Raw genomic sequence first — 26,281 nt, 5'->3', positions numbered from 1 at the left:
TGATCTATTTCCTTTTACTTTAAAAATAATCCTAGATTAAATGTCATGTGGTATCCTGGATTGGATCCTGGAACAGAAAAAGGACATTAGTGGAAAAACAAATGAAATCCAAATTCATCCCAGAGTTCAGTTATTAATGCTGTTACCAGTGTTGGTTTCTTTCTTTCTTTTTTTTTTTTTAAAGATTCTATTTATTTATTCATGAAAGACAGAGAGAGAGAGAGAGAGAGAAAGAGGCAGAGGGAGAAGCAGGCTCCCAAGGAGCAGGGAGCCCGATGCGGGACTCGATCCCAGGACCCTGGGATCATGACCTGAGCCGAAGGCAGACGCTTAACCATCTGAGCCACCCAGGCGCCCACCAGTGTTGGTTTCTTAGCTGTGACAAATTTACTGTGGTAAGGTGAGCCATTAACAATGGGAGAAGCTGGGTGAAGGGTTATGTGGGACTCTCTGTACTATCTCTGCAACATTTTTGTAAATTTAAAATTATTTCAAAGTAAAAAAGCTTATCTTTTCATTTCCACACACAAATCATCTTAATTTTATTTATTTTTAATCACTCAATCAATCAGTTAAGTAAGAGCATGAGTGGGGAGGAGGGGCAAGAGGAGAGGGAGAAAGAGAATCATAAGCAGGCTCCACACTCAGTGCAGAGCCAGAGACCCTGAGATCATGACCCAAGCCGAAATGAAGAGTTGGATGCTTAACTGACTGAGCCACCCAGCTGCCCCCAAATAATCTCAATTTTAAATTCCCAATTGAAACTTAGGAGTGCAAATGAACATACGTTCAAAAAAGTCAGTTAGATTTGACCTTCCATAAACAATTAAAAATCTAATAACTTCCATTGGAGCTGTTTCTCCGATTCTCAAACTTTATTACCAAAAGACCAAATTAATTCAGACATAGTGCCTGGAAAAAGGAGAAAAGAAAATCCTTTGGGAGTTTCCATTGCAATGTCCTTAACAGACCTGAAAGCGATTTTGGTGACTAAAAGATTTTAAAAGGTCACTTTAGTTAGGTTTCAGTAGAAGGTTTGACTCACGGTAGGTTCTAGCAGATAAAGGAGATAGTGGGTAAGAGTGACATATAAGAGGTAGTGGACATCAAAGGATTTCCAAAAAACCACAGTTTGGGTTCTAGAGTCAGACAACCTAGGATCCGTTCCTATTGTAGCTCCAGCAGTAACGTAATTTCTTTGTGCCTCAATGTTCCCACCTATAAAATGGGTGTACTATCTCGATCTGGAGAGTAATTACCCATGTAAAAAATCACTGAGATGTATACTTAAAATTTGGGCAATTTACTACATGTAAATCATAATCCAGTAAAGTATGAGAGAGAGAGGGAGCAGGAGAAGGAAAAAGAAAAATTAAGATTTTCTCTCTAACACATTATATATCCTAATTTGAAGACTTATAGAAGAAAATGAATTCTAAAAATCCAGCTTCAGGGGTGCCTGGCTTGCTCAGTTAGTGAAGTATGTGACTCTTGATCTTGGGGTTAAGTTTGAGCCCCACATTGGATGTAGAAATTACTTAAAAAAATAAAATCTTTTTTTCCCAATAAAATCCTTAAAAAAAAATCCGACTTCAAATTGTAACTTCTGGGGACGTATTACAGTTCAAGTTGACACGTATACACATAAAAACACAGAAACTAAAGTATGTTGATTTTTTTAAAAAAGATCTTGTCATGTATCAAGATTTCTGAGTTTTCAGCAAAAAAGGAGAGAGGCATAATAATAGTACTTTCACCTTAGAAGGATATGGCAAGAATTAAATCCATATAAAGACCTTAGCTCGTAAGAGCTCAATAAATGTTGGATGTTAGGGGCGCCTGGGTGGCTTAGTCAGCTGAGCATCTGACTAGGTTTCAGCACAGGTCATGACCTCAGAGTCATGGGACTGGACCCCGCACTGGGCTCCGTGCTGATCTCGGAGTTTGCATGTTCCTCTCCCTAGGCTCCTCCCCCTGCTCACTCTCTCTCTCAAATAAATAAATAAAATCTTAAAAAAAGAAAAATGCTGGCTCTTAATATTATCATTATATTTCAAAGTATTTATATGCTGTAATGTACTAGGACACACTTAAATTAACCATCGAATCCTTTGTGGAACAAGGCTGGCTCTAGATTTTCAGTTAGTATGGTTATGATTACGGTTATTCGATTATTGTTGGTTAGTTATCACTGAAGCATTGCGTATCTCTAAAGTAGATATTGAAAAAATGATTCTACAAGACAGCGCAGACACTGCCATTTGTTTAAGTCACGCACAGGGCTTATTTTAGCCTTGTAACTTACCAGCAGGGCACACGAGACAAAGACTGCAGACATCTGATGGGTAGTAAGCAGCATATACCCCAGCCACGTGGCCACCCATGGAGGTGCCTATGAGGTGGAAGGGTTTTTTGTTCAGCTTGAGGCATTCTACAAACTAGGGAGGGAAATGAGAAGGAGGTTTGGTTATATAGCTGTAGACAATAACAAGACTGATTACACAGCAGAAAACCTCTGAAATCTACTGGATCCATTATCCAGACAAACCCTGTGGCATATAATCCTCTTTACCTGGCATGGTGATTGAAGGGTCATTTATAAGTATAAAACCGACAAGGATTCCCCTAACTCATGAGCCAGCAAACTTTTTTTTTTTTTTACAAAGGTCCCAAGAGAAATATATTTCTTCTTTGTGGGTCGTATGTTCTCTGCTGCAACTACTCAACCCTGCTGTTGTAGCACAAAAGTGGCCAGAGCTAACATGTAAATGAATAAGCATGGTTATATTCCAAGAAAACCTCGCTTACAGAAAGCCAACAATGGCTTGCTGACTCTTACCCTACATTAAAAGCCCTTCCCATCCATCCATTCATTTCATATAATGATTCACCTACCTGTCTATTCAACCATCTAACCATTCATCCAACCGTTCCACCAACCATCCACCCATTTAAAAAAATGTATTTATTGGATATCTATTATGTATAAGGAACTATGGTCAGCTCCTGAGGATACAGCCAAGACCCCAAAAGACAAGGTTCCTGACCTCATCAGAATACACACTTCAAAGGTAAGGGTTAGGCTGGGTACAGACATTAAATAAACAACCTCATCTGGGGAAAATTCATAATGTCAATCTGTAACTCACAGATTACTAAATTCTGAAGTGATTCAAGAGCCCCATGACCTTGAAAGCCCTGCCAGAGAGAGGCTGAGGCTAGATGCTAAAAAAGAACAAAATGCAAAGAGCACCCTCCCCATCCTCCACAACTAGGCAGAGGGGCCATCATTATGTTGTGTCATGTAGGTGGTAAGCAAAAAAAATAGACTCTAGGGAAATGGTCTTGAGAATTCTAAACTCCTTTTTTAAAGAGCTAAAAAAAAAGGTCCGTATCATATTTCTTGAGAAATAACTAAATAAAGTAGGCTTAAAGGAGCACTGTCTGCAATAGGTCCTGGTCCTCCACAGCTGACCAATGATACCACTGGGATGCCATTTTTGTTTGCAAATATTTGCAGACAGAATGCACTGGATACTGGTTACAAGTCAGCATGGAACTCTCTTTCGTGCTCTCCAGACTTGGGCACGCAAGGTGGGTAAGACACAGTCTGAGCAATTTTTGGCGGAGCCTCCTGCTTACCTGGTGTATCCTCTTTACTTGCCCATCTATGGACAGATCATCCAGGGAGGATCGGGTGGTGCCCTCATGTCCTGGCATGTCCACGCAGACCAAGTGCAGGTTCTTTGGAAGGAACTAGGGACACACAGGTGCAGAGAGTCAGGATGTGGTGTGCAGGACATGTCTGCTCACTCTTCTAGGGAGGTCACTCCCACTTACCAAGTGACCTGGACAGCCATCCCTGAGGATGTCTGGGCCTAGGCCACCCAGTGTCTTGTCCTAGTTACATATGGTGTGAGTACTGCTAGTAGCCTCCTAGGGAGCAGAGACCCTCAAAGACCAATACAAAGATGGGAGGGGACTCAGGAGATGTGTGGAAAGCGGGGGGGGGGGTGGATAAAGGTCAGGGTAGCAGGCTTGAGTCTCGCTCTTTCTCGATACCAGCTGGTAAGTACTCTCTCCTTTCCTTTCACCCCCTCCACACTTACTCCAGTCATGCAGCCACTGACTTGGGGAGACTTGGAGCTAGGAAAGAAGACTCTGTTCTCCCAGAACCGTGGGAGGCTCCGGAGCCAACAGGAGCAAAGCTCAGAACCATGTCTGATCACTCTGATTCTGGTTTCAAACCCCCCCCCTTTTTTTTTTTTGCATTAAGGTCTAATTCCTGGGATGATTATTATCCAAAGACACCTTCCATTTATATTTGTGCCACTTTTAACCAGAAGCTGAGAAACATCAGCTATCAATACACAAAATACCAGTTATACCAAAAATATCTGAGGAGGGTCAGGAAGTGAGAGGTTCGTTATGGCATGAGGATGACTGTCCTTACAGTGGAATTTGGGAATGAGAACAGGAGTGACTATAGGATGTGTGAGCCTTTTCCCCCTGGCATAGATCCTACTTGGAATCATTCAGGCATGGTTCTGCTTGAGGTGGGAGTCTGGAGCACGTCCCTCCCAAGACCTCTCCCAGGCCCAACCTGCACCAGCTGGTCACTCTTACCAAGTAGAGCACGTTGCCACACCCAAGGAAACCAGGACAGAAAGTGAGTGATTTGGAAAACTATCTCAGAAAGCTGTCAGATCAAGACAGTTTCTCTAGGGTGCCTGGGTGGCTCGGTTGGTTAAGCGACTGCCTTCGGCTCAGGTCATGATCCTGGAGTCCCGGGATCGAGTCCCGCATCGGGCTCCCTGCTCAGTGGGGAGTCTGCTTCTCCCTCTGACCCTCTTCCCTCTCGTGCTATCTCTCATTCTCTCCCTCTCAAATAAATAAATAAAATCTTTAAAATAAATAAATTAATTTAAAAAAAAGAATAAATGATTTTGTTCAACCTGATCTTGACAGTCATGACAAGTTCTTTTTTTTTTTAAAGATTTTATTTATTTATTTATTTGAGAGAGAGAGAGAATGAGAGATAGAGAGCATGAGAGGGAAGAGGGTCAGAGGGAGAAGCAGACTCCCCGCTGAGCAGGGAGCCCGATGTGGAACTCGATCCCGGGACTCCAGGATCATGACCTGAGCCGAAGGCAGTCGCTTAACTGACTGAGCCACTCAGGCGCCCCAGTCATGACAAGTTCTGCGAGGAAGCAGAGTGTCAGAAACCTTCCCTAAGAATATTCATATGGTGAATATTCATATATTCGTATGGTGAAATGATTTCTAAGGTGCAGGTTTTACAAATAATACTGAACTGAGTAACTTTTGTCTGACAAAAGGATTTGAGTAACACAGCTGACCCTCAAACAACATGGGTTTGAACTGTGCAGGTCCACTTAGAGGTGGATTTTTTCGATACAATGCAGTACATGTATTTTCTCTTCCTTATGATTTTCTTTTTTTTTAAAAAAGATTTTATTTATTTATTTATTTGAGAGACAGAGAGAGAGAGAAACAGCATGAGAGGGGAGAGGGTCAGAGGGAGAAGCGGGCTCTGTGGGACTCGATCCCGGGACTCCAGGATCATGACCTGAGCCGAAGGCAGTCGCTTAACCACTGAGCCACCCAGGCGCCCTTCCTTATGATTTTCTTAATAACATTTTCTTTTCTCTAGCTTATTTTAAGAATACAATCTATAATACATATGACATACAAAATATGTGTTAACTGACCATTTATGTTATTGGTAAGTCTTCCAGTTAACAGATTATTCGTAGTCAAATTTGGGGAGAGCAAAAAAGCTATACGTGAGTTTTTGACTGCATCATGGGTGGGCTCCCTTAATTCCCATGCTGTTCAAGGGTTAACTGTATACTGAATTAGTTTTTTTTGTGGGGGGGGGGGTTAAAAATAGGTTCCATGCCCAACACGGGGCTTGAACTCACAACCCCTGAGATCTAGAGTTGCATGCTCTACCGACTAAGCCAGCCAGGCGCCCCTCTACTGAATTAGTTTTAAGATGATTTGAACCACAGTTCTGGGCTCCCTTGGCTTTCCATCATTGCTGACGACATCACATGCAAGTGGACACCCTTTTCTTTACTGAGTGCCACCCTATGGAGAGAGAAGAACCTAGAACCGCACCTTGACCACGCTGAGCCACATATCCTTATGTGCAGAGAACCCATGCAGCATGAGGATGGACGGTTTGTGCCCAGGCCTGCCCCGGAAGGAATAACAGAACTGATAGTCTTCGTGGTAAACGTAGTGGACCTGCATACCCAACGTTCTCCGCCAGTACCTGAGGAGGAAAAAATAGAGGCTAGACAAAATCAGCAAGCTCCAGAGAAGTGGCTTTGGGAGGGGCATGTGCCCTGTTCACAGTCCTACTGCATGGGAAGACAGACCCTTCTTCCAGCTCCCCTCCTCCTTCTTCCCAGAGGTCTCTGGAGTCCCCCTGAGCTTCACCCTCAGGGCACACTAAGTGAAACCATTCCAGGAAGCACCTTAAATAAATATTCTGGTATGTACTTTTCTAATACTTCTAACTAGGAGGAGAAAAAAAGAGTAGTTTCTGAAGGAGCATGACATGTCATAGCCTTTTGTTAATCTATATATTTGTATCTCTATTTTTAGCAGTTTGAATGGTGGTGTGATGAAGGAGTAGGCGGTGGGATCTCTCCAGCTGTCTGACTGGCCTTTCTCTGCCTCGCTTGCTTGCGCTGCAGCTGAATTCAAAGTGGCTGGCAGTAAGGATGGGAGGAACTCCAGAAAGGCCAAGACGAAGGCAGTTTCCCCTTGCAGAGAGCTGGCTTGCGAAATCCTGGCGGGCCATATTCACGGACACCTGAAATCTAGGACGACGGGCCATGAACGCTATTTGTGTAGCACCATCCCAAAGTAAGTACCTCACTGCAGAGGGACCCTGACGGGCAGGAAATGCATCCCAAGACTTCAGGTAAAGCAACCTGCTCTCTGTGGAGAGGAAGAACCAGCCTCTCTCATCAAGGCTACAATTGCTGGTGGTGGTGTCACTCCACACATCCACAAATCTCTGAATGGGGAGAAAGGACAACACATGACTGTCTAAAGGGTGCCTGGATTCCTGACGATCTCAGGATGAAATCCTCAGAGACAGCTGTCCAGTGTTGGTGAGTCCAGCGGACTCTTATCTCTGCGAAAAACACAATTTTGTCCTTTTGTAATTCTATTTGAGCAACTGGGAAGTTTAATTCGCTTTCCAGCCAACCAAATTTCTGCTTTTGAGTCTTAACCTTATCTAAGAGTTACTGTGGCTTCAAAGAAGCTATTGATTTTGAACTAGTGGATTTTGATTGAGTGGACTCAATGGTGGATTTTAATTGTGATGTAGAAGTCATAGTAACAAACATTTGTTTTTATACAGACATTATTTCCACTCTGGTGGATAAGCTCAATAAGGGCCATATGCCACCTCCCAAACACATATACATATATATGTATTTAAAAATATATATTAATTACATATATATTCATATATGCTGGTTTCTTCCCCTAGAGATTTTGAGAGTGAGAACTTGACTTTTTTTTAAGACTTTATTTATTGATTTGAGAAAGAGAGGGAGATAGTGAGAGAGAGCACGAGTTGGGGGTAGGGAGGGGCAGAGGGAGAGAGAGAAGCAGGCTCCCCACTGAGCAGGGCTCCTCAAGACCCTGGGATCATGACCTGAGCCACAGGCAGATGCTTAAGCAACTGAGCCACCAGGCACCTGAGAACTTGACTCTTAGGAACTATCTGCATCAGTCTTCTGGCTTTAATTCCTCACAACATACGGCAGCTGGTTGAAAGTTCAGCTTCTGTCGGTTACGTAAGACTTGGCAGTGCTGGAGTTTGGCCCGAATTCAATTTCAATATAGAATTACCACCAAACAAATTGAACTCTCTGCATGAAGAATCTCTCTAAGATGAAAGATAATTAATTCAATCAGAGATTCACTTTGGAGTACACTGCACCAGAGAGGTAGCCAAGTCCTACAAAAAGCAAATTGCCTAAACGGACCAGTGTTAACCCTTGGTGTAAACAAAGGGAGAAGGGAATGAGGCTATTTATTCATATTTACTTGCATCTGCAAACAAAAAGCATGAGAGCATATACCAGACACTATTAAGATGACTATGTGGAGTGGAGGCGGGGATTCTAGTGAGAAGCAGGTGGAAAGGGAACAGGGGAGGAGGGAGACTTTTACTGCTTTCCTTTTTCAATGAAATGCATTCCCTGTTCAACACAGTAAAAACAACACTGGCTAGCTTAAAAGCTCTTATGATGAAGCAAGCATATTTCAAAATTCTACATCATAGCACTACTAACACGAGCTCATGCATTCATTCATATCCCAGGTCATTCATTTATTGACTATGTGATCTTTTTTAAAAATTAAAGTATAGTTGACATACAATGTTTTATGAGCTTCGGGTACGCAATACAGTGCTTGGGCGATTCTACACATGAGTCAGTGCTCCCCACGTTAAGTGTAGCTGCCATCTGCCAGGATACATCACCAGGTAACAGCATGCTGTTTTTACAGACTCTGGACTATATTCCCTCTGCTCTAATTTTCATCTCCACGACTCATTTATTGTATAACTGGAACCTTGTACATCCCCCCACCCACTTCCCCTTTGGCAACCACCAAGTTTGTTTTCTGCATTTATGATTCTCTTTCTGTTTTTTGTTTGTTCATTTGTCTTGTTTTTTAGATTCCTCACATAAGTCAAGTCACACGGTATTTCTCTGACTGAAATATCACTTAGCATAATACCCTCTAGGTACATCCATGTTGTCACACATGGTAAGATCTTCCTTTTTTATGGCTGAGTGATGGGGTACTCCACTGCATACATTTACACTCCTCCAGGGTCCAGACCCTTCATCCTAGAAGTCTCAGCATTACTAGGTTACAAGAACCTCTGGCAGAAAAGTACTTTAACACTTCTGTTTCTTTCTTCCTTTCTTTCTTTTTTTGTGGTAAAATATGCATCAGAAGATTCACCATTTTAACCACACAATTAAGTGGCATTAAGTACATTCACAATGTTGTACATAACCATCACTACCATCCATTTCTAGAACTTTTTCATCATCCCAAACAGAAATTCTATCACCCTTAAATAATAACCCCCCCATTCCCCTCCTCCCTTCAGCCCCTGATAACCTCTATTCTACTTTCTATCTCTATGAGTCTGCCTATCATAGGCACCTCATATAAACAGATTCATACAACATTGTTCTTTTGTGTCTGGCTTATTCCACATTCCATAATGATGTCAAGGTTCATCCATGTTATAGCAGGTGTCAGAATTTCATTCCTTTTATTTTTATTTATTTTTTAAAGATTTTATTTATTTATTTGACAGAGAGAGAGAGACAGTGAGAAAGGGAACACAAGCACGGGGAGTGGGAGAGGGAGAAGCAGGCTCCCTGCTCAGGGAGCCCGACGTGGGACTCGATCCCAGGACCCTGGGATCATGACCTGAGCTGAAGGTAGACGCTTAACAACTGAGCCACCCAGGCACCCCTGGTATTCAGTTTTTAAAAGGAATGAAATTCTGGGTGCCTGGGTGGCTCAGTCATTAAGCATCTACCTTTGGCTCAGGTCAGGATCCCTGGGTCCTGGGATCGAGCCCCACGTCGGACTCCCTGCTCCGCGGGAAGCCTGCTTCTCCCTCTCCCACTCCCCCTGCTTGTGTTCCCTCTCTCGCTGTGTCTCTGTCAAATAAATAAATAAAATCTTTAAAAAGAAAAAAACAAATTGAATACCATTCCATTGTATATAGGTGCCACATTTTGTTTACCATTCATCTTTTTTTTTTAAAGATTTTATTTATTTATTTGACACAGAGAGAGCAGAAGAGCACAAGCAGGGGGAGTGGCAGAGGGAGAGGGAGAAGCAGGGCCCTGGGTTCATGACCTGAGCTGAAGGCAGTTGCTTAACCAACACAGCCACCCAGGTGACCTTTCATTCATCTATTAATGAATATTTGGGAAGTTTCATTTTTTTGGCTATTGTAAGTAATGCTGCTACGAACATCAGTATATAAATGCCGGTTTGAGTTCCTACTTTCAAGTCTTTGGGGTTTATACACAGAAGTAGGATCGTTGGATCATAAGGTAATTCTAAGTGTAACTTTTTTTTTTTTGAGGAACCACTAAATTTGTCCACAGCAGTTGTACTATTTCACATTTCTACCAGCGATGCACAAGGATTTCTCTATATCCTCACCAACACTTGTTATTTTCTGTTTTTTTTAAATAGGTACCCTAAAAAATTATGTAATAATAGCCACCCTAATTTGTGTAATATCTCACTGTGGTTTTGATTTGCATTTCCCTAATGACTAGGCTGTTGAGTATAGCTTTCTTTTTATTGAGATATAATTGATATACCATAAAAGTCACCCTTTTAAATACAATTGAGGATTTTTTTTTTTTAAGTATATTCACAAAGTAATGCAACCATCCACTATCTATATCTGGAACATTTTCATCAAAAAGAAACAAGACTGAACTGTATACTTTAAAATGGGTAGAATGGTAAATTTTATGTTACATATGTTTTACCATAATTTAAAAAAGGGGGGGGCGCCTAGGTGGCTCAGTCGTTAAGCGTCTGCCTTTGGCTGAGGTCATGATCCCAGGGTCCTGGGATCAAGCCCCGCATCGGGCTTCCTGCTTGGTGGAGAGCCTGCTTCTCCCTTTCCCTCTGCTGCTCCCCCGCTTGTGTTCTCTCTCTGTCAAATAAACAAATAAAATCCTAAAAAAAAAAAAAAAAAGAAGAAATCCACACTGATTAGCACTCACTCTCCATCACCCTCTCCCTATAGATCCTGGCAACCACTAATTTCCTTCATGTCTCTTTGTGTTTACTTTATGGATTTGCTTATTCTGGATATCTCATATAAATGGGGTCACATTTGGTATGTGGCTTTTTGTGTCTGGTTTATTTCACCTAGCATAATGCTTTTCAAGTTAGTCTATGTTATAGGATGTATTAGTACTCCATTCCTTTTTTTTTAAATTTTTTAAAGATTTTATTTATTTGAGAGAGAGAGAGACAGCATGAGAGGGGGGAGGGTCAAAGGGAGAAGCAGACTGCCTGCTGAGCAGGGAGCCCGATGCTGGACTCGATCCTGGGACTCCAGGATCGTGACCTGAGCCGAAGGCAGTCGCTTAACCAAATGAGCCACCCAGGCGCCCAATACTCCATTCCTTTTTAAGGCTAAATCATATTCCATCATATGGATACACACACTTGTTTATCCAGTCATCAGTTCATGGACATTTGGATTGTTTTTCCTTTTTAGCTCTTAGAAATAATGCCACTATGAACATTCATGTACAACTTTTTCTGTGGACATGTTTTCAGTTCTCTTCGTGTTCTCAGCTCACCTAGGAGTGAAATTGCTGGATCATACGGTAGCTTTTTTTAAAAAAGGGCATGAATTTTAAGCGTACAGCCTGATGAATTTGTACAAAACGAATGAATCCAGCATCTGCCACCCAGATTAGGATCTAGAAAATGACCAGCATCCCAGGTGCCTATCTTGTGTCTTTCCCCATCACTACCCGCCAAAGGTAACCCCTGCCTCCCTTTACGTCTCCAGGACAGTTCTGCTGTTTCAGAACTTTATCATATGATAAGTATTTGTTTGTCTCTGACTTCCTTCACTCAATATTACGTTTGTGTTGTAGAATATAGCACAAGTTCTTTCCTTTCCATTGAATACTATATGAATAGTGGCACAACTACACCTTTATGTATCTATTAGGTATTAACAGACACTGGTGTTTCCAGTTCAGAGGTACTATAAATGAAGCTGCTATGGAACATTCTTTCATACGTCTTTTGATCTCTCTCTTCCCATATATATGTGTGTGTGTATATATATACATATATGTGTATATATATACATATATACACACACTACAGAAATACTTCTATTGCGTGAAATGAGGGGGTCATATTGACAAAAAGTTTTCCAAACTAATTTACACTTTATCAACAATACGCCAGATTCTAGTTGCTCCACATCCATAGTGGGTTGAATAGTATTCCCCCAAATTCACGTCTATCTGGAACCTGGAGATATGACCTTATTTGGAAACAGCGTCCAAAAAAACAAAACAAAACAAAATAGCGTCTTTCCAGATATAATCGAGTTGAGTTGAGGTCATACTGGCTTAGGGTTGGCCCTAAATCCAATATGGCCAGCGCCATTATAAAAAAAGGGAAATGTGGACCCAGAAACACACCAAAGGAACAACACCATGTGACATATAGAGGCAGACAGTGAAGCGCCACATCTACATATGAAGGACATATCTGCAACTCAAAGAATGCCCAGGATAGCTCACAGTCACCAGAAGCTAGGGAAGAGCCACTGAACAGATTGTCCCTCAGAGCTGCCAGAAGGAACTGACCTTGCCAAAACCTTGATTTGGTATTTCCAACCTCCAGAACTATGAGAGAATAAATATCTGTTGTTTTAAGTCACCCACATTGCGGTCATTTATCACAGCAGCTCTAGGATATGAATACAACATCCTTTCCCATACTTGGAATTGCTGGTCTGTTTCACGTAAGCCATCCTGGTGGGTGGGAAATGGCCTCTCATTGTGGTTTTCATTTATTAAATGTCCTGTATGGCCAACAAGGTTGACCACCATTACATATGTTTACTGGTCATTTGGATAACCTCTTGTTGTGAGGTTTTTCTATGTTTTCTTACAAAAGCTTTATTGTTTCATTTAGATCTATAATCCACCTGGATTTGATTTTTGTGCATGGTACAAGGTTGTAGATGAGGCCGTATTCTTTTTTATGGCTGCGTTACAAATTACCAAGCTTAGCAGCTTCAAACAACACTCATTTATTAACTCAAGATTCTGTAGGTCAGGAGTGAGCTTAGCCGAGTTCTCTTCTGAAGGTATCACAAAGCTGAAATCAAGGCACCCGCCGGCTCTGATCTGGAAGCTCTGGGAAGGAATCAACTTCTAAGCTTTTTAGGTTATTAGCAGCATTCAGGTTCTTGGGGTCTAGGACTGAGATCCCTGCTGTCTTGCTGGCTGTCAGGCCATGGGCCATCCGCTCCTAGAGCCCACTAGCATTCCCTCTCATGGGGTCCTCTCTGACTTCAAACTAGACACAGCACTGAGTCTTTCTCGTCCTTCAAACCCCTCCACTTTTAAGAGCTAATATGACTAGATCAGGCCTCCTGGGGTAATCTTGTCTTTAGGTCAACTGTATATAACGTAACAACTGTGGGAGTGATTTGTTGTCATATTCACAGGTTCTTGGGATTACAGAGGTAGATCTTTGTGGGAGTGTTTTAGTAATTCTGCCTACCAAACAGGTCATGATGAACTTTTTCCCACATGGATATCTAGTTGACACAGCCCCCTTCCCCCGCTGCAAAGCATAATTCAAGGGACTGTATCTATGTACGTCTGTTCCTGGGCTCTCCTGTCCCATTGGTTTGCCCTTCTTTGTGCCAATTTTATACTGCCTTGATTTACTGCTGCTTTATAATTAGGTTTGACAGCTGGTCATGTAAATCATCTCGCATTGTTCCTCTTCAAAACTGTCTTGCTTAACTGGCTCTTTGCTTTTCTTTATAAATTTAAAAAGCAGTTTATTAAATTCCATTAAAAAAAAACTGGCTGGGGGGGGCGCCTGGGTGGCTCAGTGGGTTAAGCATCTGCCTTTGGCTCAGGTCATGATCCCGGGGTCCTGGGATCGAGCCCCGCATGGGGCTCCCTGCTCAGCGGGGAGCCTGCTTCTCTCTTTCCCTCTGCCCATCCCCCCCACTTGGGCGCGTTCTCTCTCTCTCTCTCAAATAAATGAATAAAATCTTTAAAAAAACAAACCTGCTGGGATTTTAAATGAGTGTACATTGAACTATGTATCATTTTAGGGAAATCTGACATCCCAGTGATAAGAAAGTCTTCCAACTCACAAATATTGTCTGTAACTCCACTACTTTAGGTCTTTCAAAATTTCTCTAACACTTCATAGTTTTCTGTCCAGAGGACTTCCATACTGTTCTTTAGATTTATTCTTAGGTATTCTGTATTTGTTGATACAACAGTAAACAGTATCATTAATTTTTTTCGTTTTCTATTTTTTGTCGCTGTCATGTAAGAATATAACTGATTTTTGTTTACTTATCTTGTATTTAACAATCTTGCCAAAGTCACTTATTAATTCCAAAAAACTTTCTATAGATTCCTTTGGACTTTCTATGAACATAATCATCTGCAAACAATGCTAATTTTCTTTTTCAATTCTTGTCCATTTTTTTCTCTTATATTTATGATTTCTTACCTTTAGGTCACAACTGAGTTTCTTCAGGGAAAATAAAAATCTTTAAAAACCCCAGTCTCTTTCATCCTGTGAGCTGCCTTTGATGTCACCCACAGTGGCCCCAGCACCTCCAATTGTGGTTCTCTGTTGACTCACAGCAAAGCGTTTGGTGCCTCCTACAGGGGCAACCATGGTCCACATTGCTGTGGAGAGAGGCTGGCCATGCTCCAGGGACCATGGTCTACTGGGGACACCTGTTCCTCTTCCCTCAGAACAGGCTCAGAAGATCCCAGAGAGATGTCCAGGAGAGAGCCTGCTGTGATGATTATAGCACACCCTTCTGGGCATGCGGCGAGCAGCTTGGGGTGTTCGCAATGCCCAGCCCAGCTAGCTCTACTGTCTATTGCTGTTCACACAGCAACCCTGAAAATTAACCTGCCCCACCTAGCTCTGCAGAGTGAACCCAATGGTGATCATTATGGGTAGTTGAGTAAATAAAGGTGTTTAGAGGAATAGCTGTGGTTAAGGGACATAAGTGACTCATCCCAGGACCCTCACTGGGTAAATGTCACTTGCAGTGAGGGACATGAGGGAAACAGGCTGTGCCTTTTGAAGGGGGCGGGAGGAGGAGGACATCACAAGATTTCCGACAGCCCTCCGCAATGGCATCATGGGTTCTAGTACCATAACCACAACCCCTCATACCTCAATTCGACCTGGCATGAACCGAAAGGTTTTCTAGGATTTACATTCTCTCCAACCAGCTGGGTTTCTTCTTGGCTTGTGTGCCTGAGTTCATAAAATCAAGAACACTGTGTTTGTCCTCTGGCTACAGCTCTGAGCAGAGTGACAGGCATGAGCAGGCTTTAAGATCACATGCATCTATATGGTCATTTATTTTTTTTTTAAGATTTTATTTATTTATAAAGAATAAGAGGGAGAGTGAGCGAGAGTGCACATAGGGAGAGTAAGAGGGAGAAGCAGACTCCCCATTGAGCAGGGGCTGGATCCCAGGATCTTGAGATCATGACCTGAGCCGAAGGCAGATGCTCAACCCACTGAGCCACCCAGGCATCCCTATACTGTCATTTAAATAAGGGACTGAATGCTCTGCTCTGTGGGACCTCACAGGGTTTTAGTGGTATTATTTGTTAATAAAAGTGAATTATTTGCTATGTTCGTGGCATTATTCACAACAGGCAAAAAGTGGAAACAATACAAATGTCCTTTTAAATACATAGTATGGGGGCGCCTGGGTGGCTCAGTCGGTTAAGCGTCTGCCTTCGGCTCAGGTCATGATCCCAGGGTCCTGGGATCGAGCCCTGCATGGGGCTCCCTGCTCGGCGGGGAAGCCTGCTTCTCCCTCTGCCACTCCCCCTGCTCGTGTTCCCGCTCTCGCTCTGTCTCTCTCTGTCAAATAAATAAATACAATCTTTAGAAAAATAAATACATACATACACAGTATGTTGTATAACCACACAATGGACTAGAATTCAGCCATAATAATGAAATACTGACACGCGCTACAGCATGGATGCACCTTGAAAACATGCTAAGTCAAAGAAATCACACATCAAATGCCACGGATTGTATGATCTCATTTATATGAAATGGCCAAAATAGGCAAATCCAAAGAGAAAGAAGATGTAGTTAAAGTTGCCAGGCGATGAAGGGACAGGGAAACTGTGAGTGACTGCAAACGGGTACGGGGGTTCCTTTTGGGAAGATGGAAATGTTTTGGAATTAGATAGTGGGAATGGCTGCACAACACTCGTGTGTGTGCATGTGCGTGTGCGTGCGTGTGTGTTTTTTTTAAGTTTTTATTTTTACTTTTTTTTAGTAATCTTTTTAAAATTTTATTTTATTACGTTGTTAGTCACCATACAATACATCATTAGTTTTTGGTGTAGTGATCCACAATTCATTGTTTTCATTTTTAGTAATCTCTACACTCAACTTGGGGCTTGAACTCACAATCCCGAGATCAAGAGTCACATGTTCTTCTGACTGAGCCAGCCAGGCGCTCCAACACCATGAATATACTAAAACTACTGAAATATACACTTTAAAACGGTGAATTTTAACTCAATAAAAAGGTGAATTATTTGCTATGAGGTTATTTTTCTTTTCAAAGCTCAAATGTCAAAATTATTCTGACACTCTGGACCCTGAAAGCCTTCTCCTTGACAGCCCAAGGAAGCTGGGGGTGGAAGGGATTACGCAGCATGGAGGCCGGTTTCCGCATGTGGTGGGTGGAATCGGCCTTTATATAATCACACCTCTGTCTGCAGCCATATCCATGGTGACAGGCCCCATCACCGAACTGCATTCTCTGCCTTGACTGGAGTTAAGAAAGATGGCTTTCGTGTGTGGAGAGCCATGGTGCCTCTGCCGAGCCACGAGGGTCCCACGACTCTGGGCTCTCCATGGCAGGGGCCACACGGGGGCCTTAGCCCCCAAGCTCTCCGGCTTCCAGTGCTGCCAGTGACGCAGCCAGAATCTCAGGTGGTCGACGCAGAGGTGGGTCCTGGGTGACCCTCTGAAAGGGTCACCACCGCCACCCCCCTCTAAGAGGGAGCGGGAGAGCGAGGATGAAAAGCTCCCTTCTGTTCAATTAGCTTCTTTTCAAGGAGCAGAGCCTGGCTGGCAGGTGGAAAATTCCACACTCTAATGAAACAAAAGGGAGCCAGAAAGGAGAGCAGATAAAGGGCACGAGCTGAATGCAACCTCTCTGCGTTCTTTCCTCCGTGCAGAGAAGGCGGTTCTAACTGCCAGAGTCCCGGTTAAATCTCAACGTGCTTCCCTTCTCCCTGGGGCACAGAGAGGAACCAGGGCTATTTTGGGATTGCCTTCACCAGGGGACACACCCCGTGGGGCATGAGGGGTGATTTTATTTGGGAAATGGACCATGGCATGAAGTCACTGAAGCACATCGTGAGAAAGCTAATCTCCTTTCAACTGTTAATCTTCTGATTCCACACATGAGGAAGGCTCTGTTCGGGGCTGCTACCTCTTTCACACCTCTCTGGACTTTGTAACAAAGAGAAAGGAGACACAGAGTCTTTGGTAAACTAGAATTTAAGAACACCGCTGAATGGCATTGTGGTCATTTTTACTTTTTAGTATTAATTTACTATTTACGGCAAGTACAGCAAACAAATTTTCTGCTTAAGGTAGTAATATTTATATCACTCTTAAATCGATTTAAGGTAAAAAGAGTGACTTACTCTAAAGAAAATACAAAAGGAAAGTAGAGTTATTCTACAGATACAGCAAGACTCATAAAGATGGTACAAGAATAACAATTTTGGAAACTTCTTTTTCTTTCTGTCACTTTACTAATGAACACGTTTAGAACAAATCTAAAACCCATTCTGTCCCACCCATGCCATCTCCTTGGCCCTGGTCTTTCCAGTTCATTTTTCAGTGCACATCACCGCTCCTGTCAGGACGTCACCGGGTCAGAATTCAACCACCAAGAAAATACCAAAGGAGCTCCCGTAACCATGCACAATCCTTGCCTGAAGACAGAACCAGTGACTCTGGGAGTGAGGGTGGCCTCCCAGGCAAAGATGCGATCAGAAACCAGAAAGAAATTTACCCAGTGAGGAGCGACCACCAATTCTTCAAGAACACTCCCCAGACTCAAGACAGGATGTCTTTCAACTTTTCTGTATGTTTGAAATATTTCACGATAAAATGTTGAAAAACCGCCACCAAAAGGACAAGCAGAGAAGACAACACTGCTATTATGATACTCCTGAATACTTCAAGTATAAAATTAACTTACCAGTAATAGATTTTTATCAGCGCTGAAGGCCACAGGAGAAACGAGGCTACAAATGCCAGGATTGGGATGGCCAGTGTCCCGCCCGCGATCACAAACATGTTAACCACGTCAAGATCCATCCTGCTCTTTAAGACTGGCCGACACCTGCAGGGCTGAAGAGAGTAAACACTGAAACTCTGTCTCAAGAGAAGAGGCGGAGAAGCAAAGTGGGAGACAGAAGGACCCAGAATGAGAGTAAAGGTCAGGAGGGAATAAAGGTGGAGAAGTGCTTAAAAAATCTAAATTGGCACAACTAACTACAACAAAGAATCCCTGAGAGGATCCTGGAATTTTTTTGAGCTATAAAGGACACTGTTAAAGCCAATGGGGAAATCTGAGTAAGGACCAGATATGAGATGATATTACTGGATCAGAGACATAATTCTTGAGCGGGGGCGGGCAGGGATGAAATTGTGGTTACATTTGTATGTAGGAGGATATCTTTCCTCCCAGGAGATGTCTGCTGAAGCATTAAGCAGTGAAGAATAGTGATATCTGCTACTCAGTGTTTGTTTCTGCCGCTCACTTTTAAAAATTGAGGGGAAAGATGTGGCAAGGAGGGGAGAAGAGAGAACATTAAAACGAGTATGATTAACGTTAACCACTGGTGAATCCAGGTGAAGGTTACAAGGTAGTAGTAAGTATTCTTCCAATTTTTTTGTAAGTTTGCAATTTTTAAAAATTAAAAGTTAGAGAGGACAGGGGCGCCTGGGTGGCTCAGTTGGTTGGGCATCTGACTCTTGATTTCGGCTCAGGCCATGATCTCAGTTGAATCAGTATAGCCTCCACTCTGTCCTGTCATAGGCGCTCACAACACGGTTCATTTTCTCATGGAATGAGAAATATTCCAAGTCCCATCATCCTCTCTAATCAAGAAAATAAGTCCTGCAAGGACCTGTGCAGCGGGGGGTGGGGGTGGGGTGCTTTGCAACCTGAAGATTCCCAGATGCCTAAGAACAAACCAACATTTCACCAAACAAAACAAAGACTTCTTCCAGAAAATGCATTAATACCCAGCAAATCCTGCCCTTCCTTATATTTCTTGTGAAATGAAGAGATCTCTCCCATAATACCTCTGTCAACTGATACATACTTCAATTTTATAATGAATTCATGATGGTGACAGTATGACCTCACTGATGTCACTGAACACAGCGGCCAGATGATAAATATCTTGGCATTGGGCGCCCTATAGGGTCTGTCACAACTACTCGATCTGTCACTGCACTGAGAAAGCAGTCACACCCAGCATGTAATAGATGGAAGTGACCATATTCCAATAAGACTTTATTAGAAACAGGCTGCAGGCTGAATTTGGCCGGCAGGCTGTAAGTGATCAATGCTTGGTATAGCACACCAGAGTCCTGTCCAACAGACAAGGTGGCTGTTTTATGCTGTCCCACAGGCTGAGAAAACTAAGGCACAGAGAGGTTAAGTAACTTGCCCAAGGTTACTCAGTCGGAAGAGTCGTGATTACAAAACAGGTTTCTGCTTAGACCCACTCCCTTTGCACCAAGCTCTACTTTCTCTAAATTTTTTTTTCCCAAATGGCCTTTTTTCAAGCTTTGTAAGCTCTTTGCTGTTAAATACTCACACTCGTTGTCATTCCTAATTTCTCCATGAAGATAGGACATTTGCATTTACAATTTTTTAAATTTAAATTTTGTTAGTTAACATATATTGCAATATCAGTTTCTCACATTTACATGTTTTGTCCCCTACAAAGGGGTTGGTGAACAAGCCCCTCACAGCCTTGGTGGGGGGCAGGGGGATACAGATGCACGTATAGGTGGGTCACACACACTCTATCTGGGAACACTGTTGAATCTAGGAATGAAAGTCTTCTCAGGGGCAGAAGCACTGTGTGTGCTTCTGATTTAACTGTCCTCTCAATATCTCAGTCACCATAAACATGTTCCAGCGCACTTAAGTCACTGGCCTATTTCACCTTCTAGAAAGCTCCTTGCTGGTACGGCCAGTAGTCTGTGTTCTTTCTCAGTGCCAAGAAGAGCTCAGGACAAAAAGCAAAGTTACAAAATGGGCTCAATCTTCTTTGTTTTACGGACAACCCCGACTATTCCCAATGATGTTGTAAGAGGGCTTTTTCTTTCAGTAATTACAAAACTCCCTGGAGGAGTCACCGGCCGCAGGGTCAAGGGGTAAGCAAATTACTTTTGGAGTGAAGAGAACTTTACAAATCTGTTTGAACACTGTGGGTCACAAAAGAGTCGACAAGAACAGGACCTGTCAGCTTCAAGAGGACTGTCCCACATTACACAAAGTCCTTAAAAACTGCTGAGGGTTACCATAAATTCCGATGTCTGAGCTGCAGGAAGTTAATTACATGATGCTCCTTTGGATGAGGAACTAGAGCATTTTATGCCTAAGGCCAGGACATCACAGGCCATGACATCACAGGCCCTGACACTGGAGACAGTGGCCCCAAGGTGAAGGTATAATCCTCAAAAAGAGATTTAACGGCTTTGTCAACACCTGCTATGGATGTCCCAACCAGTCTGGGGGAAGGTTTCATCTGGAGCCACCCTCTGTTTCATTGCAGAATGAAGTCTTCAATGAGGAGCTTTCGCACAGCATGATTGATTTAGCAAGGCTGGGACGTATGACAGAGAAGCCTGCGTACTTTCCCTGACCGGGTCAAATGAAGACCGGCCCTGGACGAAGAAACTAACGCTTTCTTCTTTAAGATTTTATTTTTAAGGGGCGCCTGGGTGGCTCAGTCGTTAAGCATCTGCCTTCGGCTCAGGTCATGATCCCAGGGTCCTGGGATCGAGCCCCGCATCGGGCTCCCTGCTCGGCGGGAAGTCTGCTTCTCCCTCTCCCACTCCCCCTGCTTGTGTTCCCTCTCTTGCTCTTTCTCTCTCTCTGTCAAAAAATAAATAAAATCTTAAAAAAAAATGCTTAAAAGATTTTATTTTTAAGTATTCTCTACATCCAACATGGGGCTCAAACTCAGAACCTCGAGATCAAGAGGTGCATGGTCTGCTCACTGAGCCAGCCAGGCGCCCCGAGTTTTCTGTATGCATAAGCAGTAGGTGACTATCCCTACCTCTGCATCATCCTTCATTTTATTTATTTAAAGATTTTATTTATTTATTTATTTATTTATTTATTTATTTATTTGTCAGAGAGAGAGAGCACAAACAGGGGAAGCAGCAGGTAGAGGAAGAAGCAGGCTCCCCGCTGAGCAGGGAGCCCAATGCAGGACTCGATCCCAGGACCGTGGGATCATGACCCGAGCCGAAGGCAGACGCTTAACCGACTAAGCCACCCAGGCGTCCCATAATCCTTCATGTGAAAAAGGAGTTGCCCCAGCTTTCCTTTAAAAAGGCAGCTCTCCTACCCTGCTGAGGTCTGTTTATAGATACTCTATGTACCCAGAGGAGAGGTTGGAGACAGGAAAATGGAACCCTTGTGAACCTGGAGCCACCAATGATGGAAAATCAACTATAGGGTGGAAAAAGGAGTTGGCCAAAGGATGGGGCCCAAAGAGCTGATGCCCTGCAAGATGACATTAGGGAGCCGGAGGATACTAAATAATGCTCAGGGCTCCACAGCACTAACCGGGTAACATCACACTGACACCCATACTGAGAAGTCGGCTTCCCATTCTTTGTCCGCTCTGCCTCGGTCAACGGAACTCTCAGTACGGTGTTATTAGATACCTCTCTAAGCCTTCCCCTCCCGCGAGCAACAGTCCCTAGCTACTTAATAACATGGTTTCTTTGTGTTGATTTTACAGTTTCTTCCTTCCTTCCTTTCTTTTTTGAAGATCTAATTGTCTTTATTAAGCCATTCATGAATGGAGCAGCATCCCGTCTAGCACGTAGAGAGAGATTTCCAATTTATAGTAGGGATGCAAATTAATTTTTAAAATTAAGTTAAAGGAGTCAATTTCAAGAACAATGCGAACTAGGCGAAATATCGGTCTTGCAAAAATCGTAATTGTGAAACACCAACGGCTGCCCCTGGGGTGGATCCACATGAGTAAGGGCCGGGCCCCAACCCGGCTGAAGGTGGAACATTCCAGCTGGTTCTCTCCTACCAGGCTCTTCCACACACCAGCTGCAAGGGCTTGGTTTCCTCAACCCATTAAATAAGAACATTCATCCAAATCACCTCTTTGGTCTTTTCCTACTCTGAAGACTTAAAATGTTTCTGAAATGATGCCAGGCAATTAAAGAGGAGGATCTGGTTTGCCCTCCTCAAGAATCTTATTCCTTGTTGCATGTTCCCAGAACCTAAAACAGTACCAGGCAAATATCTGTGGCTTGATAAGGCATATTGCCCGAATTATTGAAGAAGATTGAAAAAGAGGGGGAAAAAATGCACTCGTTTTACGTATCTGCTGAGTAAAAGCGAGGCATCCCAGGGTTAAGGACAATGATCTCCGTGGCCTCATGGCGCAATGTGAAGAGAAGCTACTTTAGGAAGAACAGAGCTGGCTGTTGGGACACCAGGGAGAGTAACACACTCTCACATCCCAGATTGGAGCCTGCCACCCAGCCTCCTCCCGTTAGTGTCCAAGCTGTGCATTTGGGGCCATTATCTCTGAATACAGGGGTGAAGACTAATTGGATAGAGGATACACCAGTGGATCCACATACACATGGCATCTCCAAGTCCCTAGTCTGGGGGGGGAGGGGAATAAGGCATAATGCATCACGATGGTCTTTCCATGTACTCACTGATTTTGGAAAACTGGGAATCCTGAGTTCCAGTACCTTCATCTTAGGGTATAATTCAAAATTCTAAGAAAAAATAGAATGTGAAACATTTTCAAAGAATCTTGCCTTTCCCTAGATATCTTACCCATATACCATCATATCTGACAGACTTAAGTCCTGGTCTCTTCAAAATAATGATTACTATAACAATGGTAGCAACGATAATAACCAGGACCACCACCACCACAGCCAAAGACGTAAGAGTCACAACCTCCATCTATGGAGTAACTACTGGATGCCGAAAATTCTTCCTACAGTGTTTTCCACAAGGAAAACGCTAGGTTCCTAAAATCTGAGTATAATATCCAAGCCCTTAAATATTATAAATATTGTTGCACCCACCCAACACTGCTTTTTGAAACTAGGTTCTTGTCAAGATAAACCAATCCCTCAAAACTATCACTAATGATTAACAGCTGGAAAAAATACAAAGATGGTAAGATTCTCGTATGTGGAAGCCCCAGGACTTGATGAGATAATAATTCAAGAAATGGGAAGTTCTTTTTTTTTTTAATTCGTAATCTCTACACCCAACGTGGGGCTCGAACTCACGACCACACAATCAACAGTCAAATGCTCTTCTGACTGAGTCAGCCAGGCACCTCAAGAAATGTGCAGTTCTAACTTCTTATCATCTCCATCATGGAAGAAAATCACACTGAAATTTCCAAATAAGCAGTTAAGCTTGCTCAGTCATCACTGAAAGTGTGGCATGGCCCCAAGGATTACTGCTGCGAGGTGCCCAACTCTTGTCTTACTGTCCTCACCTCAGTCTGGTTGAGCCCTTTCCTCCTCTGTGCTTTGCAGCTCTGACAGCCCTGTTGGTGATTAATTAATTTTTTTTTTAAAGTAGGCTCCATGTCCAATGTGGGGCTTCAACTATGACCCTGAGATCAAGAGTTACACACTCTACTGACTGAGCCAGCCAAGTGCCCCTGACGGCCCGGCTGTTGAAATGAGCACACGTGACCTGGATCCTGAGATGCTATCCTCTCTCTCCTCATTGATACTCCCATGATGCTCTCCTCTCTCTCCTGAGCTTCCTAGCATGCTCTCCTCACAGTCTTCCTTGGAAAGCTCTCCATCCCTACATCCTCCACCATTCCCTCCTTCAGGAAATTCAGAACTCAACGTGCCTGGCCACAACCCCCTTCCAGATATTTCTAAAAAGCCTGCCTGACCACCTGCATGACTCAACAGTCTTACCATGTCCCAGACACATCTCTCCCCCTTCTCGTTCATTTCTGCCGACAGTCTCCCCATCAGTCTAGCTCCCCGAGGCCGATATACCTTTCACTCTTCCCACTCCTGTTCTGCAAGAGAGGCACCAGCACTGGAGCCAACTTGTGTGAGTCTAGACAAACGAGGCTGTTCAATACATGACTATTTAAATTTAATTAAATAAAATTCAGAGTTCAGTGCTTCAGTCACATGTCACATTTTAAGTGCATGGCAGGGCCACACAGGAAGAGGAGCATAGTTTTAGGGGGTTTATACCCCTGAAAGCCTCTTGCCACCAATTCCTGAGGCTGATGTCCAACACATCCTAGGACTGTCGGGAAGGAAGACAAATTCCCAGCAAGTGTGAGTCAGACCACAGCTACCTCAGCCACCACGCTGGGTCCAGGTCCTCATTTCTTCTTGCTCCCCTTCTGTCTCAGCCCTAACACTAGTTGCCAGGGGAATCTTCACAACTCCCACCCATACATTAGGCTGCCCTGGTCGAATGTGAACTCGAACCATTCAATACAATCCCAACCCAGCTTCCTGGACCAACTCCCACATCGCTGCCTGCACCCCGAATGACCAAATCCCGTCCCCATGCCGCCCTGCACAGCCTCACGCTCTGTCTTTCCTCAGGCTGTTCCCTTCGTGTGGAGCACAACCATGTCCTGGCTGCTAGATGAACTCCTCTCCGCCTTTGGGGCTAATTCAAGCACCACACTCACCAGGAAAGCATCCTGTTTCCTTCCCAGAGGCTCAGATCTTCCGAAAGACTCCCTTCAAACTCAGAGCCTTTCTCCTGGCACAGGCTTTGAGAACTGTCCATAGGGGGCTTTGGGGCGTGTAGGTGACTTTCAGGTGCCCACACCCTTCCCCACCAAACCAACTGAACCAGAGAAATCACCCACCACAAGTTGGCCCGGAGAGGGGTTTGGGGGAAGCTTACAGAGGAGCCCCAAGCTCATTGAGGGCTGCTTTTTTTTTTTTTTTGTAATCAACAGTGTTAAAAATCCATACTCACTCTTCAAAGAACACAGCCTTCTTTCCCAACTGCTACTGGCTCTGGCAGAAGCTGAGAATGAGATTCTGGAATCACAAGAAAGAAAATGACAAAGCATTAAATCATATTAGAGAATATGAATGAAGTGCCAACAGCCACAAAACTGTTGCCTTTGCTGGAGGCGGAGCGCTCTCCTCCTCGGCACAGGCAAGAGTACAAATATCCTGCGGCTTTATAGCCACCTCTTGTTCAAGTCACCCATCCCAATTAAGCAACCCGCACAAAGGAAAGGGTATGTCAGGTAATGAGCCGGGCCTAGGAAGGCATGCAGAAGGTCATAGAAGAGATCTGCAGTGAGAGGACAAAACAGGGAGTGACCTGGTGATTCCTGGGCTGCCGTGGGGTGAAAGGCAACCAGGGGGGTAGGGGTTATCAGGCATACTGAGGCAAAAGGGGACTCTGGGACCTACAAATGTAACTAAGACCCCCACCTAAAGATTGAATCTCACCCTCTCCATTTGGGATTAGGGTTTACCTCAAAGTTGTACTCAGAAAGGAATGAGAAGGGGCGCCTGGCTGGCTCAGTCGGTAGAGCACACAACTCTTGATCTCAGGGTTGTGAGTTTGAGCCCCATGTTGGGTGTAGAGATTACTTAAAAGTTTTTTTAAAAAATTTTAAAAAGAGATAAGGGAATGAGAAGAAGGTGGCAACCAGTGGACAAATGAGGATCCTGTTTCTCCCCGAGTGGCTAGTGAGAGGGCACCCCACAGCTCAAGCCCAGGGCTGGACAGAAAGCCACTGGCAAAGGCACCACGGCGGGAGAATGAGGAGCCAGGCGAGGGAAGGTAAAATCCACAAAACCCCTGAACTATTTCAGAGGAGTCAGTGAGGAACCGTGGGACCATGGAGGTTCTAGAAGAAAACATGAGACCTGTTTGAAAATACCTCCATGGGGAAGGTCTAAGTCAGATACAAGACGCAGAGGCCATAACAAAAAGATTAATACATTCACCGCATAAAATATTTTCAAATGTCCACAGGGAAAGAGAGACCATGAACAAGATTAAGATCTGTCAATATAAATCAGAGGAAACAGACTAATTTCCCGAATGTATAAAAGGTTCCTACAAATCAATTAAAAC

At 43.6% G+C, this 26,281-nt stretch overlaps 1 protein-coding gene across 6 annotated transcripts in view; it reads right to left on the bottom strand.

The window, feature by feature from the left end:
• ABHD6 (abhydrolase domain containing 6, acylglycerol lipase) overlaps positions 1 to 26,281 on the bottom strand; it is a 75,593-nt gene that overhangs the window by 14,074 nt on the left and 35,238 nt on the right. For 4 of the 6 annotated variants that reach the window (XM_073901430.1, XM_025885472.2, XM_025885473.2 and 1 more), the window contains exons 2-6: positions 25,160 to 25,224; positions 18,131 to 18,282; positions 6,145 to 6,301; positions 3,643 to 3,756; positions 2,306 to 2,438 (exon numbers count right to left, since the gene is read on the bottom strand). In XM_073901430.1, the coding sequence (XP_073757531.1) occupies positions 2,306 to 2,438; positions 3,643 to 3,756; positions 6,145 to 6,301; positions 18,131 to 18,249 (523 nt within the window). In that variant the 5' untranslated portion in view covers positions 18,250 to 18,282; positions 25,160 to 25,224. The remainder of the gene's footprint in view (positions 1 to 2,305; positions 2,439 to 3,642; positions 3,757 to 6,144; positions 6,302 to 18,130; positions 18,283 to 25,159; positions 25,225 to 26,281) is intronic. The other 2 variants (XM_025885475.2, XM_073901431.1) reach the window with 2 other exon arrangements.

The sequence above is a fragment of the Callorhinus ursinus genome, unplaced genomic scaffold (genome assembly GCF_003265705.2).
Source record: "Callorhinus ursinus isolate GAN/ISIS: 27379988/994484 unplaced genomic scaffold, GSC_fseal_2.0 scaffold15, whole genome shotgun sequence".
NCBI classification, from domain to species: Eukaryota; Metazoa; Chordata; class Mammalia; order Carnivora; family Otariidae; genus Callorhinus; species Callorhinus ursinus.
This window is presented reverse-complemented; position numbering and strand designations above follow the sequence as displayed.